General features: G+C 43.2%; 1 protein-coding gene across 1 annotated transcript in view; it reads right to left on the bottom strand.

Annotated features, from left to right (window-relative positions):
• The window catches only part of aatkb (apoptosis-associated tyrosine kinase b), a 63,726-nt gene extending 50,523 nt beyond the window's left edge, over positions 1 to 13,203 (bottom strand). Inside the window, exon 1 of the mRNA XM_066663442.1 lies at positions 12,700 to 13,203. Within this exon, the coding sequence (XP_066519539.1) occupies positions 12,700 to 12,781 (82 nt within the window). The 5' untranslated portion in view covers positions 12,782 to 13,203. The remainder of the gene's footprint in view (positions 1 to 12,699) is intronic.
• Positions 13,204 to 17,718: the final 4,515 nt, after the last annotated feature.

The following is a 17,718-nucleotide window of genomic DNA, read 5'->3' on the forward strand; positions in this document are numbered from 1 at the left end:
TGAGGATAAGCATCAAATAAAAATAACGAGAATCCAGGCTTCAGTTTCATGTACAGAACGTAGAGAAGTGGGTTTGAGATGAGGGCGTGTGGTGTCTTTGGAGGGACCCCTGCTGGGTACACGTTGGACCGACGCAGAGGCCAATTTATTACGATGCCAGAACTATGTTCACTTGTGGAATGGTACATGGCACATTAAAGATTTATAATATATATTATTATATAATTAATATAATTCATATATACAATGATGGCGTATTCTGAGAAGGAAGTCTTGGTCATGGAACGCTGCAGAATATTTACCTAATTTTGGTTCGATATTGCAAGGTATGTTTGATTTAATCACATATATAATGTGTGTGTGTGTGTGTGTGTGTGAGTGAGAGAGAGAGAAAACACATTTTACACCCCATGTTAAAGATACCTGATCCCACACTAATGAATGAATGAATATGAACCCAGCTTCACACCGTAGAAAAAGTGTGGTTGCCACGTGCAACTAAACAACAAGTATTTCCACTTCCTGAACTGTCCCACTGCAGCCAATCATGATTTTATTAATCTGAATAACAAATAAGGATATGTGACATCAGTGTTACCACGGTTACAAATGTGAGAAGCATCTGCCGTGTGTCTGATCACAACACCACTACTGGCATTTCACACCTTTTAACCCTTAACACACACGAAAATCAAATCTGCTGATACTGTTTCTGCTAAACGTGTAGTCACACAGCCTCTCTCTCTCTCTCTCTCTCTCTCTCACACACACACACACACACACACACACACACAGAGCTAAGTCACCACACCAGGTCATGGTGCTCTCTAGTGAGTGCTCCATTTCTCAGCTTCAAACTTTTATGGTCAGTGATTCATTGTCTCATTTTACAGAGACAAGTCCAAACCTTTTGTACTGAAACATCTGGACTGATACGGAGCTGCTAATTAAAATATGCTTAAAATGCCAAGTCCTGGTAAAAAGAAAATATATGAGGTTTCATGGCAATATTTAGGAACACAAATGCTCAGTTGGTGTTAGTCATCTCCTGGTCTCCGCCAGCGCTCAGTTCCCAGCCGCAGGGTCTGCTGGATGGCTGCTGTCGCTTGGTGGACTATTTTCAGAAAATCCTTAACACTGAGTAGTTCAGTAGTTCCTGCTGTGTGATATATCCTGTGCAATGCACGCATACACACACACACACACACACACACACACCTTTCTTTCCTTAAATTCTGTGAACCTTACATTCACTTTAAATTCCTACACTGTAAAAAGTGGGACTGGGGTAAATTAATATTTAGTTAAAAACTAATAGTAACTTGAACTTAATAAAAAGACGTCATGTAGTTTGAAATAAAATTGAGTTAAATTCAACAAATTTGAACAAAGTATTAATTGCAATTTACACAATTTTGGCTAAATAAAATTAGCTGGGATATGTTGAATAGAATTTATTCATATTTTATGAGTAACACCAAAGATCCAGAAAATGTAATAGATTTTACTCATTGGGAGGTCTTTAATTTTAATCATCACACACTTCCGCCCAACGCATTTTGAAACTCGTGGACACCAGCATTACTGGGTTCTGAACGTCCTCGGACTTCCCAAAGTGAACAGCTTTTAAATTATTAACAGCAAAAGAAAAGTTTTTATCTTAATTTGTGTATTTAGTTTGAGGCGCTCTTAAATGTGGGGACACGCAGTTCTAAGCTCCGGATTTTTAAGGTGGATCGGTGTGTTTGAGGGGGGGGACGACGACAGTTGTTTGTATGTGGATGAAGTTTAACTTGTCTGTAAGTTTTTAATTCACTGATTGAATTCCCAGAGACACTCATGTGTAACTCGAGGTGTTTAGTTTGTAGCACTGTCGCTAATGCAGTTAGCCGTCTCCGGAGTGTGGAGGCATTTCCACCTTAAGAGATCCGACACCGCAAAACCATGGAGCAGGACTAGAGTAATACTCATTTCTGTTCGTTGTTTTAAACGTTTGGAGTTCTTTTCTCTGTCTAAAACAACACCAGATGCCTCTGCTATGAGCAGGGAGAGAGAGGCCTAGCGGGGAACTGAGGCGGTTTATTTACAAACACTGGTGCTTCAGGACCGGTTTCGAGCACAGACTGGAGAGTTAGCTGATGGTGAGGAACAAAGTTTGATTAAAAAACAAAGTGTTTTTGTGATTATAATCCTGAATTACGGTTTTAAGAAGCTGATGTTGTGCTTTCTGTTGACGGTATAATGAAGCCATGACACGACGCCCAGTCTCCTTAAGAGTATACTTTCAAACGGCCACTGAAGCACTAGCGCACTCTCACTTAATACATAGAGTTGCGTTTACGTATTATGTTAGCATTCCATACTCATCAGAATGCATGTTTTCATGATATTGTTTAGGAACACCTAGCTACATTTGTTTTTATTTTTAATCTCTTTGGTTTTCTGCTACGTTTTTTTTTTTTAAAATCTATTTCCCAACAGCATTTTCTCTTTTCACGCCATATACTCGATGGTTTCTGTCCACTCTGAATTTTTACTGCTGATGTTATTTCTGTGTCAGAAACGGTGTTATATTCACTGTTTAATTGTTTAATTTCGTGTTTCGGACATTTTGTAGCGTTCGAAAACAGGCTGTAGCCGATATGGCTCGCAATTTACTTTTTTGCTGTGAATCTGAATCGTAAAACTAAATTCGAGCCTGACTTGAGGGCACTGCTATAAACAATATAATTAGTACTTATTAAAAGCAAGAAAAATTCCAATTCCAATAATTTCTATAAAATGTTATGACCTGGGTTTTCTCACTGTCTACAGTCTGGTTTAAATGATTTAACTGTACAGCAAGGTTATGTCTGTTTATATTTTATGTACATAATGTATTTGAAATACAAGAGATCATATTTTGTTAACAATTATACCCAGTCAATCTAATCAGGACTCAGGATGCACCTGAACATAGATGAATAGAAAAGACCAACACTAAAACATTACACTTGCTTATGAAGTTAAAACTAATATTCATCTATGTGCAGGTGCCTGCTGAATCCTAGTTAAAAAATTGATCTGGTATAAGATGAGTGCAGTCTCAAAAAAGTGTTGAGATTTAAGTGCACCAACAAGTTTTGACTTTGCATCACATTCCAACATATATTCTGCCTGTGATCCTTGATGTAGTTGTATCAATTTTCAATTTTTGTATGAATAAATGTTTCAAGAGTTGAATAAATGTTTACCTGGTATTATTTTTATGCACATTGACCTGTCGACTCGAACATGGCACAAAAAGGACAAATTAAGTAGATTTAACATAAAAAATTATGGCAACAAAGTGACACGTGATATTATTGAATAGATGTAAAGTTACTATAATTAGTAAATAGAAACAAGCTTTCTCCAGAAACCTAGTACAGGCTACTCAATTTTTGCCAGATATTTAGTAAATGTAAATCAATACTTGCAAGATATTTAGTAAATATTAATTAAGTTTTCTCAGATAAATAGTCCTTTCCTTGTGAAATTAAGTTGAACTTACTCAATATTTTTGAGCTATATTAATTCATATTTAGGCATGTTATTACTAAATCCAACACATTTTAACTGTGCATTTTATTAACATTGACATAATTTTCTTGCTTAAATATAGTTAATTTATTCAATGAATGTTACTTAAAAGTTGGAAAATTAGAATCTACTCATTAATATTACGTGTCACTTTGTTGCCATAATTTTTTTAAGTAACTAATGGGTCACATTTTTTACAGTGTGGCGGTTTTCCTGAACCATAAGCAAAGCTACTACTAGCTCAACCTTAAATTGTCTTTTGAAACATCTTCACCTTGAATTATTTACACCGTGGACGCACACAAACATGTTACTATGTGTATTTTGAATACATGTGTGCTCTGTGAGGAACTGCAGCACAGGTGTAGCATAATGAAACAACAAATCCCTTTTGGAGGAGCACACTCCTATCCCCAGAACGCCAAACGGCAGGTGATAAAGACCAGAAACAGGCCGCTGTTCTGAATTATGTAGTGGCACATATTGAGCATTTTGGGCAGCCATTAAAACACACGACGAACTCCCCCTGTCTTTACAATCTGCTCTCACAGCGTACTTGTGTTTGTGGCTCCTGGACTGTGATTTTGCTGTGTAAGCCCTCTGTTTTCTGGGTCAGTTTCATTTTCAGTGACTGAGTGCTGGGCTGATGGAGCGAGAGCCAGTTTGGACTAAAGAACCTGTAGAAGACTGAAAGGTGCCATTTGCATTAAAGGGATACAGACCTATAACTATCACTCAGGGCAAAGCTGTCCGACCTGTTCCACTGGCTTTGATTTTTTTACATGATATTTCCAAGCTTCTTTCCATGCTAAAATATTGAGCACAGTTTTCTCCCAGTGCAGGATAAACACGGTTTTTGGGACTCACCATAACACCCAGAAATGTGCTGGGGAACTGTTGCTCACTTAACTGGATAACTAAAACTAGAAAATCAATATTGTCCTCTAGGAATGGAAGCTGGTCTGGGAGAAACGCCACATGATCAGACCTCAGAGGAAGACATTGCTGCATTAAGAAACATGAAGCTGATAAATAGATCGACGCATCAAATCATTAAAACAGCCAGCCATCTATGGATTTTTATCCATTGCTTACTATGTGAAATCACAACATCAAGACACCAATCAAACTTTATTTCTCTGGCTTCAGCGGAATGACTCTACTTAAAGGAAAAGTTTGCGAAATGTTTGATGTTTCCTCACCGTTTGCTGCTCTCCAGCCTGTTTTTGTGCTTAAAACTGGTCTGCGTGGGTTTCCTCCGGGTGACTGTCTGTGAGGAGTGTGGTGTGTTCTCCCTGTGTCTGCGTGGGTTTCCTCCGGGTGACTGTCTGTGAGGAGTGTGGTGTGTTCTCCCTGTGTCCGTTTGGAATTCCTCTGGGTGACTGTCTGTGAGGAGTGTGGTGTGTCCTCCCTGTGTCCGTTTGGATTTCCTCCGGGTGACTGTCTGTGAGGAGTGTGGTGTGTTCTCCCTGTGTCTGCGTGGGTTTCCTCCGGGTGACTGTCTGTGAGGAGTGTGGTGTGTTCTCCCTGTGTCCGTTTGGAATTCCTCTGGGTGACTGTCTGTGAGGAGTGTGGTGTGTTCTCTCTGTGTCTGCGTGGGTTTCCTCCGGGTGACTGTCTGTGAGGAGTGTGGTGTGTTCTCTCTGTGTCTGCGTAGGTTTCCTCCGGGTGACTGTCTGTGAGGAGTGCCGTGTGTTCTCCCTGTGTCCGTGTGGGTTTCCTCCGGGTGACTGTCTGTGAGGAGTGTGGTGTGTTCTTCCTGTGTCCGTGTGGGTTTCCTCCGGGTGACTGTCTGTGAGGAGTGTGATGTGTTCTCCCTGTGTCCGTGTGGGTTTCCTCCGGGTGACTGTCTGTGAGGAGTGTGGTGTGTTCTCCCTGTGTCTGCGTGGGTTTCCTCCGGGTGACTGTCTGTGAGGAGTGTGGTGTGTTCTCTCTGTGTCTGCGTGGGTTTCCTCTGGGTGACTGTCTGTGAGGAGTGTGGTGTGTCCTCCCTGTGTCTGCGTGGGTTTCCTCCGGGTGACTGTCTGTGAGGAGTGCGGTGTGTTCTCTCTGTGTCTGCGTAGGTTTCCTCCGGGTGACTGTCTGTGAGGAGTGCCGTGTGTTCTCTCTGTGTCTGCGTGGGTTTCCTCCGGGTGACTGTCTGTGAGGAGTGTGGTGTGTTCTCCCCGTGTCCGTGTGGGTTTCCTCCCATGGTCCAAAAACACATGTTGGTAGGTGGATTGGCGACTCAAAAATGTCCGTAGGTGTGAGTGTGTGTCACCCTTTGGAAGACTGGTGCCCCCTCCAGAGTGTGTTCCCACCTTGTGCCCAATGCTTCCAGGTAGGCTCCTGCCCCACACGACCCTGAACTGACTGAATCAGCCAAGACTCACTAATACAAGCCTCTACCTCATTAACAACTATTTTAATGCAGCAGTTTTACCTTAGTTTTGCTTCTAAAACCTGTCCTAGTCTTTAAAACATGTTTCTCCACTTCCCTTGGATAAACAATCAAGTTTGTGGTGATTGTTTTAATGAAGCTGCTCACTGGGTTGGACCAGACCTCAGGGGTTTCTCTGGGTTGATGACAATCACACATTCAAGTCCATATGTGTTTTCCTTTGACAATGAATTGTGTTCTGCTGTTAAATCCCCATTTAAATTGTAGACACACTCAACCCCAGCAGGAGATCTTACACCTGCTCCCCTGACTCTGTCCTTCAGAAGCCTGAGACTGTCTCTGTAGGAGATTTATCACTAGATCAGCCCAATCCAAAGCAAACGCAAGCCTCTCATTCACTTTACATTAATGGAAAACTGTCGCTCTTCGCTTTCGACAGAAGATGAGAAGAGACAACATCACGAGCCCACGGGATTCTACCAAGAACAGCCAGCCCCGTTTAGATCGCAACAGCAGAAACAACAGAAGTTCTCTAGATAAATATGCAGTAAATATTTGATTGGCGAGAGAGGTAGCTGCTGAAAGATTCATGGTCAAATTATTACAGTGAAGCGAGAGAGGAAGAGAGAGAGAGAGAGAGAGATGTTGATGGCTTGTTTTTCTCCAGCTGCTCTCTTCCTGCCGTCCGAATCGATTGACCATCTTCTGTATACTCCCACACACTCACTCACAAAACACACACTCACTCTCCCTCTGTCTTTCACACACACACACACACAATATCTCTAGAGTGGGCACACAGGCCAGCAGTGTGTAGAGTAACAGCCTCTCTTAAAATAAAAGCAGCTTGATGGAGTGAAGCTCAGGTCTCAGTATAACGTCAGAAAGGGGATGAATGCATGAAAACAAGCTGTGTTCATCCATCTGCAGGAGTAGAGTGAGCCTCTGGAAATCAAAGGGCTGGCAGCATGGGAGCTGATTTGGAACTTTGAAACAGAAACTCGGAAACAGAGAAACGTAGCAGAACAAAAGCTTGTTTATGTGTAAAATGTTTACAGAGAAGAATCCCAGCCAATCCACACTTACAAATGGAATAGCAACTCCTGGGGATTGACATTAGCACTTTCAGAATGTACTATTTCTGAAAGAAAAACAATCTCGAACGGCTTGTTAATTCCCTAGTCCAGGTATGTACCACTGCTCTTCTTGCACTACCACAGATTCAGCCCTCCTTGATCCTGAGGAACATATCGAAGGTTGGGAATGCCTGGCAAGGGTCACTCCAACCTGGAGGAACAGGGAGGCCTTGCCCTTAAGCGAGGGGATGCCTTGCACCCTGTGGAAGCTGAACGTGAAATCTCAAGAGGCAACCATCAACTGCCCAGAAGTGGGATGCGAACTGAGTTTGGCTCCCAGTGGCAAGCTGTGTGTCCCACCTCTGGCAAGTTAACACTTGTCTCCTCGAGATCCTAACGCTACGTTTGCCTACCTCTGTAATTTGGAGAGAATTAGTGCTGCCTGCTCTTGGAGCAAAGCCTGTAGAACGAAGTAAATCTAAGAAAAATATAGCGGTGGAGACAATGTGCAGCAGCCATCAGGTTGTTCACTGGCCATCGGTGTAATACCCTAAGGTTTAATTCAGTGTTTTTAAATGAGAACCTACTGGAGAGTTTGGCTTGGTTTCTTTTTAGGTTTAGTTCTCGTTTTTGAATGTGCAGTGGAGTAACATCCTTAAAACTCTTGTAAATGTAGGTCTAGGATAAAAGTAGTTTGTACAGAACCTTTCTAAAGAAGTTTTTTTTTTATAAAGAAGTTTCCTTGTTGGGACTGCAGATCTCAGGACACTCTTAACCATAAAAACAAGCAGGTCCCAGAACAGTTGAACTCTGCAGTGTCTTCTCCACAAACACAAAGTGGCATATCCTCACTGATCTCCACTGTCTTCTACTTTAACTTCCTCCAGATACATCTACTGTATTTTTACATGGTCAAGGCAGGACCACCACCTCCCCCCACCCCCACCTTTTTGTACCGTCATCTTAATTGTCCAGGAGCACCCATTCCCCATTCCTCACTCCTAATGTTTAAGAGCAGCCCAGTCAGTTTGCATTGTTTTCAGTGTAATTACAGAATAACAAGCCTTAGGGTGCATCACGCATTGGATGTTAATAGGTTAAGGTACATGTTTAATCAAAAAGGGATAGCAGCCATGAAGACTGTCTCCCAAAATGCAATGCAAGCGAGCACAAAAGCCTGGGAGGGGTCAGTTTACCTGCTGGGATTGATCACACCCATCCATACTCTGCTTGGAGAACACTTTCTCGCACACTCATTAAAATACGAAGATAAAATAATGCCTATCCACCTTAAAGTGTCCTCATTTCATCTCCATTTCAAATGGAATCCAAACACTAGCTGAAAGGCAGTATCAGAGATATGTAACTGTATGAAGTGACTAAGTCGAACTGTCCTGCTGATCTGTACCTATTCACCCTGCTGGAAATGAGTGTTTTAAACATCTCTCTAATTTTACAGCTCATGAAACCCAAAATCAGGACGATGTGCGGCTCTGAGTCAGCGGCTAAACAGCGAGGCTTTGAGTCACAGCAGTGTCTCATCCTCCAAATCAGCCACTCAGTGAAAGATCCTGGCAGAACTGACCATTGTTCGCCAAACTACGGTTTAAATCTCTGAGCAATTATAGCGTCCAAGCGTAGTGACCCTGGAAAAGAGCAAGAAGGGCTCAGGAGCTCAGTCGTGCATGGACTAATGTAAAACAAGCAGGGGATCCAACAGATCAGGGATTCAGAAGAGACAGGGACAATCTACTCCAGGTTCTTATCTGTTACGGCTATTGGTTTTATCTGTAGAGTACATTAGTGTTGGTCAGTTTAACAAGAACAGTCATAATTCTAATACGACCATCTGCCCACAGTGTGGACAGGGCACCAGTCCATCACAGACTCACATCTGTGGACAATGTCACAGCGAGTCCATCTACAAAGGAAACCCAGAGGGAACCCAGACAGACAAAGGGAGACAATAGCCCTATTTTGTGATCGATATATTGTCCCATAAATTACTTCAATAACATTATCATCATCATTTTAGGACCATTTTATGACACTCAAAGATAATATAACAACATAATATTGCAATTATAACCCTATAATGAGCAATGACTCTTTAGCAAATATGTACTTATTAAAGGCATGTTTTAAATAAAATTTAGGGAACATTACCTCACCGTTTGCTAGCTCTCTGGTTTGTTTGTGTGCTGGAAAAATGTCTGGTGTTTGTGCAGAGCCCTGGCTTGGTAAATGGGGAAAACACCTAAGGGTCCCCCCCCCCCCCCCCCCCTCAGTTGTAAAACAATTAAGGGTATGTGAAATATGCCAAGTGAAATTTATTCATACAGTTCAGGGTCCGGAGCTTACCTGGAATCCCTGGGCGCAAGGCAGGAACACACCCTGGAGGGGGTGCCAGCCCGTCACAGGGCGACACACATTTACTCACACCTACAGATGATTTTGAGTCACCAATCCACATACCAACGTGGAAGGAGACTGGAGCACCCAGAGGAATAAGTGCATTTATTGTTTATAAGCAAATTTATTATTATTATTATTATTATAATTGGTATGATTGGTATAATAATAATTATCTATCCAAACTGATTCAGACAAAGTAAACACAGACAGATAATGCCACAAAACTAAACTTGAGTTACAAATGAGTGTATAATAACGTACAGGCGACTTAAACTTCAGCCACGAACAAGGAATAGTCAGCTACTTTAGTCAAACTTCAGTTCCACCTTAAAAGATGCAGAGCTTCCAAATGAACACAAACTGTGGTGGTATACGGAATTTAAACAAATCCACATAACTCCAGAGACCAGAGGAAACCAGAGAACAGAACAGTGAGAGGATGAACTAATAAAGTACACTCTCCTGTAAACAAACACATCTGTAAACACAGTGGGCAATATTGAGGTCAACAATAAAAATGATTGCATTATTGTCCGTACATTGTATGATAGCCCTGTGAAGGACTGGCGCCCCTTCCAGGGTGTGTTCCCGCCTTGCGCCCAATGATTCCAGGTAGGCTCTGGACCCACCACGACCCTGAACTGGATAAGGGTTACAGATAATGAATGAATATTGTATGATAAGTCAGTAATGTAATTACTGTGACAGGTCTACAGAGGAATGGACTGAACCCAGGACCCCGAGACCCTACAGTGCCACCTTCCTTGTCCAGTGCTTTCTGTTTCCACGTAGACTTGACCTGCCCTAGGTCCGGCATCAATCAACCCTCAGCCACGTCTTAATCATCAATCATCCCAATTCATCAGCGGAGAGACAGAGCCACAGAGACTGTCCGTCATGTCCAATAGATCATGATCAGAACAGCGGGAAGGGGATGAGAGAAAGAACGTCAGCCCACCTCCACTCACCCGCCAGGGCCTCGTCCCTCACTCACTAGCGTCCATCATTTTGACTGTCCTCCACACGAGAGGAAAAAGCAGAAAGGCTTAAGTGATTGAGGTCCTTAAGCGAATGGGGGGCTGCTATGCAGAAGCATGCACTCTCTCGGCTTTCTGCTCTTGGCCCAGAGCCTGCAGACCCTCTGGTCGCCATAGGAACCGGTTACAGCAGCATCAAGCTCGCAGCTGAGCACTGGATTAGACTGGGAAGGAATAATCACCACTGGACATCACTGGGGGGAAAAAAAAGAGTCCCTGATGGAGATGGAAGAGGCAGGATGAGCCTCGTCTAAGCCTGGGGTGTTCATTTCACCAATGTGTCAGCGTCATGTTTTTGTTCCAAAGCTTGAAATGCAGTGGTTCTTAGAGGGTTCTTGATTATAACAGTAGTTCTATCTAAAGCCACGGGTTCTGTATGGAACAGTTTGTGAGGTGGATGGAAAATGTATTGTTTACAAGTTGGATATTTCAACGAGAGAAGAATATTAATGTCATATAAAACAACTTTCAAAAATGATCTAGAACCAGTTACAATGCATAAGTAGTCAGCATTTTAAAGAACCGTTTCACCATGCAAACCATTCCATACAGAACTCCTGGTTCTAAAAGGGCTATTATCTTTAATCATTAACCCTAGAAGAGCCCTCTCTACAGCTAACCCTAGCCTCAACACTCCACTAGACTAAAAAGTATGGTTCTTTAGGCGTTCTTGATTACAGTTATGGTACTTTTGAGCATCATAAAGTCTATAAAACATGTTGTAGGTTGAAATGACTCTGGATGGATGTAGACTGTGTTGTATATGGTTCATTATATAGCACCTGTTTTGAAAAGGTTTCTGTGTAGCACCAATAGTGATTCTTCTATTGATACGATGCCCAGCTTGTGACGATAGAAGAACCCTTGCTGGTGCTGTCACATTTCCTAACAATTGAATCATATAGATGGTTCTGTAACTGCAGATCTGAAACCCTATCCCTCGCCACAGACATTGACACTGTGGGGCAGGTTGGTAAATGTGTGTGTTACACAGTTAACTGATCCATTTATTTAACTTTAAGGTATTTCTAAGTCATTGCCCCTGATTTTATCCATTGGTCCGCAGTTATAATCCATTACAGACATTTATTTCAACAGTAACATGTTCTGAATTGTTATGAATAGCAACACAACTAATCCCCAGCATATGCTCATGCTTCTTTTGTTGCAGGATGCGTTGTAACATCAGAGATCACTGCTGTTCTGTTAAAGCTCATGGTCACCAAGGTCTGACTACTCCTCAGCTGCTGGTCATTATGGACTTAATTAATTCTGAATTCACGCCGCCCCAGAGGCTACAGAGTCCTGTGTAGAGTCCAATTAGAGATGGACACTCTTACAGAGCTACTGATCTCATCCTGCCCCACCACACTGCAAGAGACTGACACACACACACACACCTCCCCCTCATCGCTGGGAAGCATCAAAAATCCCTGCTATTCCCAATAAGAGGTATGATGTAGCCCCTAGCCACCCTCGCCCACCTCTCCGCACATAGACTCAAATGTACAAAGCACAAATCACACAAAAATATATTTTCTGATGCAAAAATAAGCCCAAAAACTGTTTTCACACCAAATAACTACAGTATTCAGTTTAAACCCTGGAGTCCAAGAGTGGCTTTAAATGTGTTCATCATCTCCACACACACAACACATTACATCAGCAGAGTGACAACTACACACTTTAAAAAAATGAGGGTTCTTCAATTTATTTTTATTTTCATTATCAAATGTTTTGATTTAGAACCACTATTAGCAACCTTTCACAGGCTGAAATGGTTCTTTGCCTGATGAGTGTTCTTCAGACTGGAGAATGTGGTTTAAATGGCTCTATGTAGCACTTTATTTTATTTATTTTTTAATGGTTATATGTAGCATGAGAAAAAAAAACCAACATTGTTTCCTGTTGAAACAGGCTGGACACTAAGAATAGCAGAACCGTTTTGCTGCTGTAGATAATTTTTTTTGCCTCAAAGAATGTGCTACATAGAACCATAGATCCACACATTCTCAACCTTTGAAAAACCCTTTCATCTGGGAAACGTTTCTCAGTAAAATAATAGGTCCTGAAGTAAACCATTTTATTTGCTGAAGATTTGAAGGACCCCATTTGTTAAGAGTCAGAAAAAAATGAATGGCAACCACTATGTATTTGCAGTATTTCACCAATGCATACAAAGGAATAATTATATATAATAATAATAATAATAATATAATCAGCAACTCACCCGAATCGAAATGTGAGCTGAGCGCGAAGCTGGGGTTGAAATACGACGCAGACATGATAAGCAGCGCGAGAGCGGAGGGCATCCTCTTCAGCCTGAAGATCCGGGAGGGTTTGGCATGAAATAAACTCGTATCAGCGGCGCTCGGAGGTTGAACTAGCGTCGAGCCGAGGACGCCGCGCTATTCTCTCATGCCCCGGCGGTTTAGAAGAGACAGACGACGAGGCAGCTGCGTCCGGATAATCCTCCCATCAGTCCGTTTGCCAGCGCCAGCCGTTTGCCTTTTTGCCTCCAATGTCCCTCCATTCATTCCTGACTCTGTCAGTCCTCGTTATTCTGCACCTAACGGGGCCCGTGAACCGTTTTAACCAACGCCACAAACATGAGACACAAAGAGGGAGGAAAACGTCACGCAGACCGTGAGATTTTCCCGACAAACCCTCGTTTCTTAACGTATTTAATGGAAGTTGACAAGGAGCTCTCCAGTGCTGAAACGGAGCGCCATCTTTGCTCGCGTTACTCCTCCTGAGTGAAGTGTGCGCTGGAATCTGTTGGGGGAGGGGACATGCGCCACAAGATGAGCTTAACTTGGGCATGTGGCTCACATTTTATGCTCTCTCTCTCTCTCTCTCTCTCATCACAGAAAACATACAGGAAGCAGACTTTATTTCATGGTTGAGACATTGCATTAAGTCGTTGTCATGGCATCTAACCTGTTTTACTCTGTTCAAAGGGAATATTTTGATTTAAATTGATTAATATCAGTCCATTTATTCATTCATCATCTTTCACCACTTCATCCTAATCAATGTTGTGGTGAGTGTGGAGCCGAATCATTGGGTAAAAAGCAGGAACACACCTTGGACAGAGGACCAGTCAATAACAGGGCCATGAAAGTGCAGGTATGATTTGGTGGTGGACCATTCTCAGCGCTGCAGTGACACTGACTTTTCTGGAATGAGTGGTTCAGTCACAGCAGTGCTGCTGGAGTTTTTAAACCCTGTGTCCACTCTGTGAGACACTCTTCCCTCGTTGGTCCACCTTGTAGATGTAGAGTCAGAGACAGTAGCTCATCTGTCGCTGCACAGTGTGTGTCGCTCGTCCTCTAGTCCTTCATCAGTGACACAGGACGCTGTCGGCTGGATGTTTTTGGTCGGTGGACTGTTCTCAGTCCAGACACTGAGGGGTTTAAAAACTCCAGCAGCACTGCTGTGTCTGATCCACTCTACACCAGCACAACACACCACTGAATAAACTGTATTAAATAAAGAAAATAAAGCCCAAAAGTGAAGTTACTCCGTTAGACCGAGTGTTAAAATTCAAGCTTAATTCAATTAAATTAAGCCTAAACCTAACACTGACCCTATAGCCATCATCCTCCATCATACAGATAGCTTCAGACACAGTGGGTGTATATCATTCTAAACCGGTTCACAGACATGGCACTGACACTGAACCATGGAAGAAACTGTGTGTAATAACACTTTAGGCCTGGTACCGCAGGCTGGATTTCACCAAACTGCTCCTCACTGCAGATTCCAGGCTGCTTGCTATGCACTTCATGAGTGGAGCGACAGGAAAGACGTTTCAGTCCGGACCCTGCGCGGAATACTAAACTGGGAGATGCAAATGACGAGAGAAATGTTCTCAGGCAGGAGCTAATGTGGCGGCCAAGGAGCGCTCGGCTTCAGACGGTTGGTTCTTCTCACAGAAACGCACCGTGTCATCTCCGTAGAGCGCTGTATCTCTGGAGATCATCAGCTGATGTTTCATTGGCTCAGCACTTGGTCTGCAGAGTGTCTCCTGCGCGACATTAATTCAAACATGAAGACACAGAGTCGTAATGTCAAGCATTCTGTTCCTCTCATTCCATGTGTCAGTCTCTCAGGGTTGCCTTGGAAACACTGTGGGGAGGGAGGGAGAGAGAGAGAGAAATAAAGAAGAATGGGTACATCCCATGTGGACCCTTTTTTCTCTCAATTTCTTTGTCTCCTCCATTCATTCTCTCTCTCTCTCTCTCTCTCTCACCCTCTCCTCCATCCCCTCTATCTCATTTTCTCTCTCCCCTCCTTGTCTTTTTCCATTTCTCTCTCTCTCATGTAGCAGCAGGTGGTCACTGGAGCTGGACTCAGATGAGTAGTGACACTTGTTGATTCTGAATACAAATAGTTTTGGGAAAGGTAACCTTTGCAGAACAGGAAGTCTGCTCTAATCCACAGTGCAGTGTGGCCACAAAACCTCACAAGCCTCACACACAAACACCAAAGGACAGCTTCAGAATCACTGTGATGCATCATTTACCTGTAACAGGGAGAACAGACACTCTGTCATGAGCCTCTGGGCTCAGCACTTCAGAAACAGTGCTATGTCACTTTTGGAGGAAGGTAGGAAATACTTCCTTGTCTGAGCCTCTCCGATCTCAGCTCTGGAGAGCACACAGATACGAAGGTAAACAGAGCAACACAGGCTCAAAGTCCATGGATAGATAAGAGCACTGAGTAAAAACAGAAATCCAGAACGGAGAATAAAGGGAAGAAAGCAAAAATGGCTAAAAACCTGAGCTTCTGCAAGTGGCTCCTTATCATTTAAAGAAACACTGAGTGAAGGGGAGGAATATCACTTGTGAAAAGGGGTGGAATATGTTGCGTCTAAAATCTAATATCATGAGACCTGAGACTGTATGTGGAGCAAAATAAACATCACATAAGACTAAACAATCGGCTCCAGCTGAGGTCTTCCACCAGGCCGAGTATCCACCAGGGAGCGCTTATCTGGGAATAGTGCTGACACCAAATAATTAGTCTACCTCAAACAATTAGGTGCTACAACTCTCTACAGTAATATCCTGGTCATGTCATAACAATACTGCAATAAAAAAAAAACTTAGACACTGTCTCTCTCTCTCTCACACCCCTATGGACAATTCCACATAACCAATCCATTACAAATGTGTGTTTGGTTTGAGAGTGGAAAGCTCACATTGGAAGAGCACCAGGAGGAAACCCATGCAGACACAGGGAGAACACACCAAACCCCTCACAGACAGTGTGCAACCTGGGGTTGTGAAGGACCCATGACCCCAGTGGCATTACCAGGGCAGATCCTACAGGCCACACACCACTGGGAACGTCGAAAGACTAAGAGTGTGACAGAAGGTAATGTAACAGGACAAGCGTGACATACTTCATAAAGCAACACACTAATGTGTGGGACTCCGGGCCAAGCTGCATTCTGATCGTTTTGTTTATGAGCAACAGGGGGCAGCATGTTCTCCTCGTGGAGACATCAGCTTGAGTCTTCAGTTGTCCCTTTGCTCTATGACACAGTGAAAGAAACAAGGTCCGAGGCCTTTTCACAGTCCTTCAAAACCAGCTCAGGCTCATCTGGCCACACTGAGGAGTCCGGATTAGTGAAATACACCAGAGTTTTCATGTCAAACCCAAGCAGGTTTGTTAATAGTTAGTTTAATTTAACATACGATTAGTTCTGAAGAAGTTAGTCTCTGTGAGAACCCTTCCCCCAACTGTCTTTAGAAAATGTGAACCAGTCTCATGGAACCATTTCTAAACTCATAAAAACTAACTTGTCATAAAAAAAAATAATAAAATAATAATAATAATTATAATATATGTATATAATAGGGACCTGGAGGTTCTGGGTCCAAGCCCCACCCCAGGGAACTGTCTGTGAGGAGTGTGGTGTGTTCTCTCTGTGTCTGTGTGGGTTTCCTCTGGGTGACTGTCTGTGAGGAGTGTGGTGTGTTCTCCCTGTGTCTGTGAGGGTTTCCTCCGGGTGACTGTCTGTGAGGAGTGTGGTGTGTTCTCTCTGTGTCTGCGTGGGTTTCCTCCGGGTGACTGTCTGTGAGGAGTGTGGTGTGTTCTCTCTGTGTCTGCGTGGGTTTCCTCCGGGTGACTGTCTGTGAGGAGTGTGGTGTGTTCTCTCTGTGTCTGCGTGGGTTTCCTCCGGGTGACTGTCTGTGAGGAGTGTGGTGTGTTCTCTCTGTGTCTGTGTGGGTTTCCTCTGGGTGACTGTCTGTGAGGAGTGTAGCGTGTTCTCTCTGTGTCTGCGTGGGTTTGCTCCAGGTGACTGTCTGTGATGAGTGTGGTGTGTTCTCCCTGTGTCTGCGTGGGTTTCCTCCCACGCTCCAAAAACACACGTTGGTAGGTGGATTGGCAACTCAAAGTGTCCGTAGGTGTGAGTGTGTGAGTGAATGTGTGTGTGTGTGTGTGTTGCCCTGTGAAGGACTGGCGCCCCCTCCAGGGTGTGTTCCAGTGTTATGATTCTGTTGAATACTAAAACTGGGAGTCATTACAGTAGACAAACCATATTCAGTGTCATACAGAACCATTTTAAAAAGGTGCTATAAAGAACTTCATTAAACCCAAAGAACCAGTTCACCAAGCTGTGAAAAACTGTCACTGTGACCCGCTTCAGGATGCAGAGTCCTCACTAGGAGTCAAAGAAAGGTACGCAATACTCCACCCCTTAAAGCAACACTAGGTGGTGTTATTACATTAAAATTATAGCTTCAAAATCCCTGTGATGTTCCACTGAGCTGTAATAGGGAGAGACCAGCCTCTGTCATCACAACTCCAAGCTCAACACTGAAGAAACAGCTCTGTGTAACTTATACAAAAGGGTAGGAAACATCAAAGTCCATCACAGGGCATCACACACCAACTCAGTCACTCACTCATGAAATACACTATACCTGAGAGACACTATACCTGCTGTGTGCCACTCAATTACAATCACAATTAGCTGAAGTACAATAAGCTTACAACTAACACTGCTGCCATCAGAAACATGCCTTGTTGCTTTAACTGCCATTTTATGACCTAAGTCACATCCACTACAAGTCTCATCTCACCGCAAAATAAAGAAGAGAATACAAAATGAAAATGCCCTGAAATGTCTAATTTGCCCAATTACTGTGGCAGAGCATTAAGCACAGCTGACTTGCTTCACCTCACAGCATAGGTACTTTGTGATCTAGGCTATTTTAAGGTGACCTAGACCTTT

The sequence above is a fragment of the Hoplias malabaricus genome, chromosome 3 (assembly GCF_029633855.1).
Source record: "Hoplias malabaricus isolate fHopMal1 chromosome 3, fHopMal1.hap1, whole genome shotgun sequence".
Lineage (NCBI taxonomy): Eukaryota > Metazoa > Chordata > Actinopteri > Characiformes > Erythrinidae > Hoplias > Hoplias malabaricus.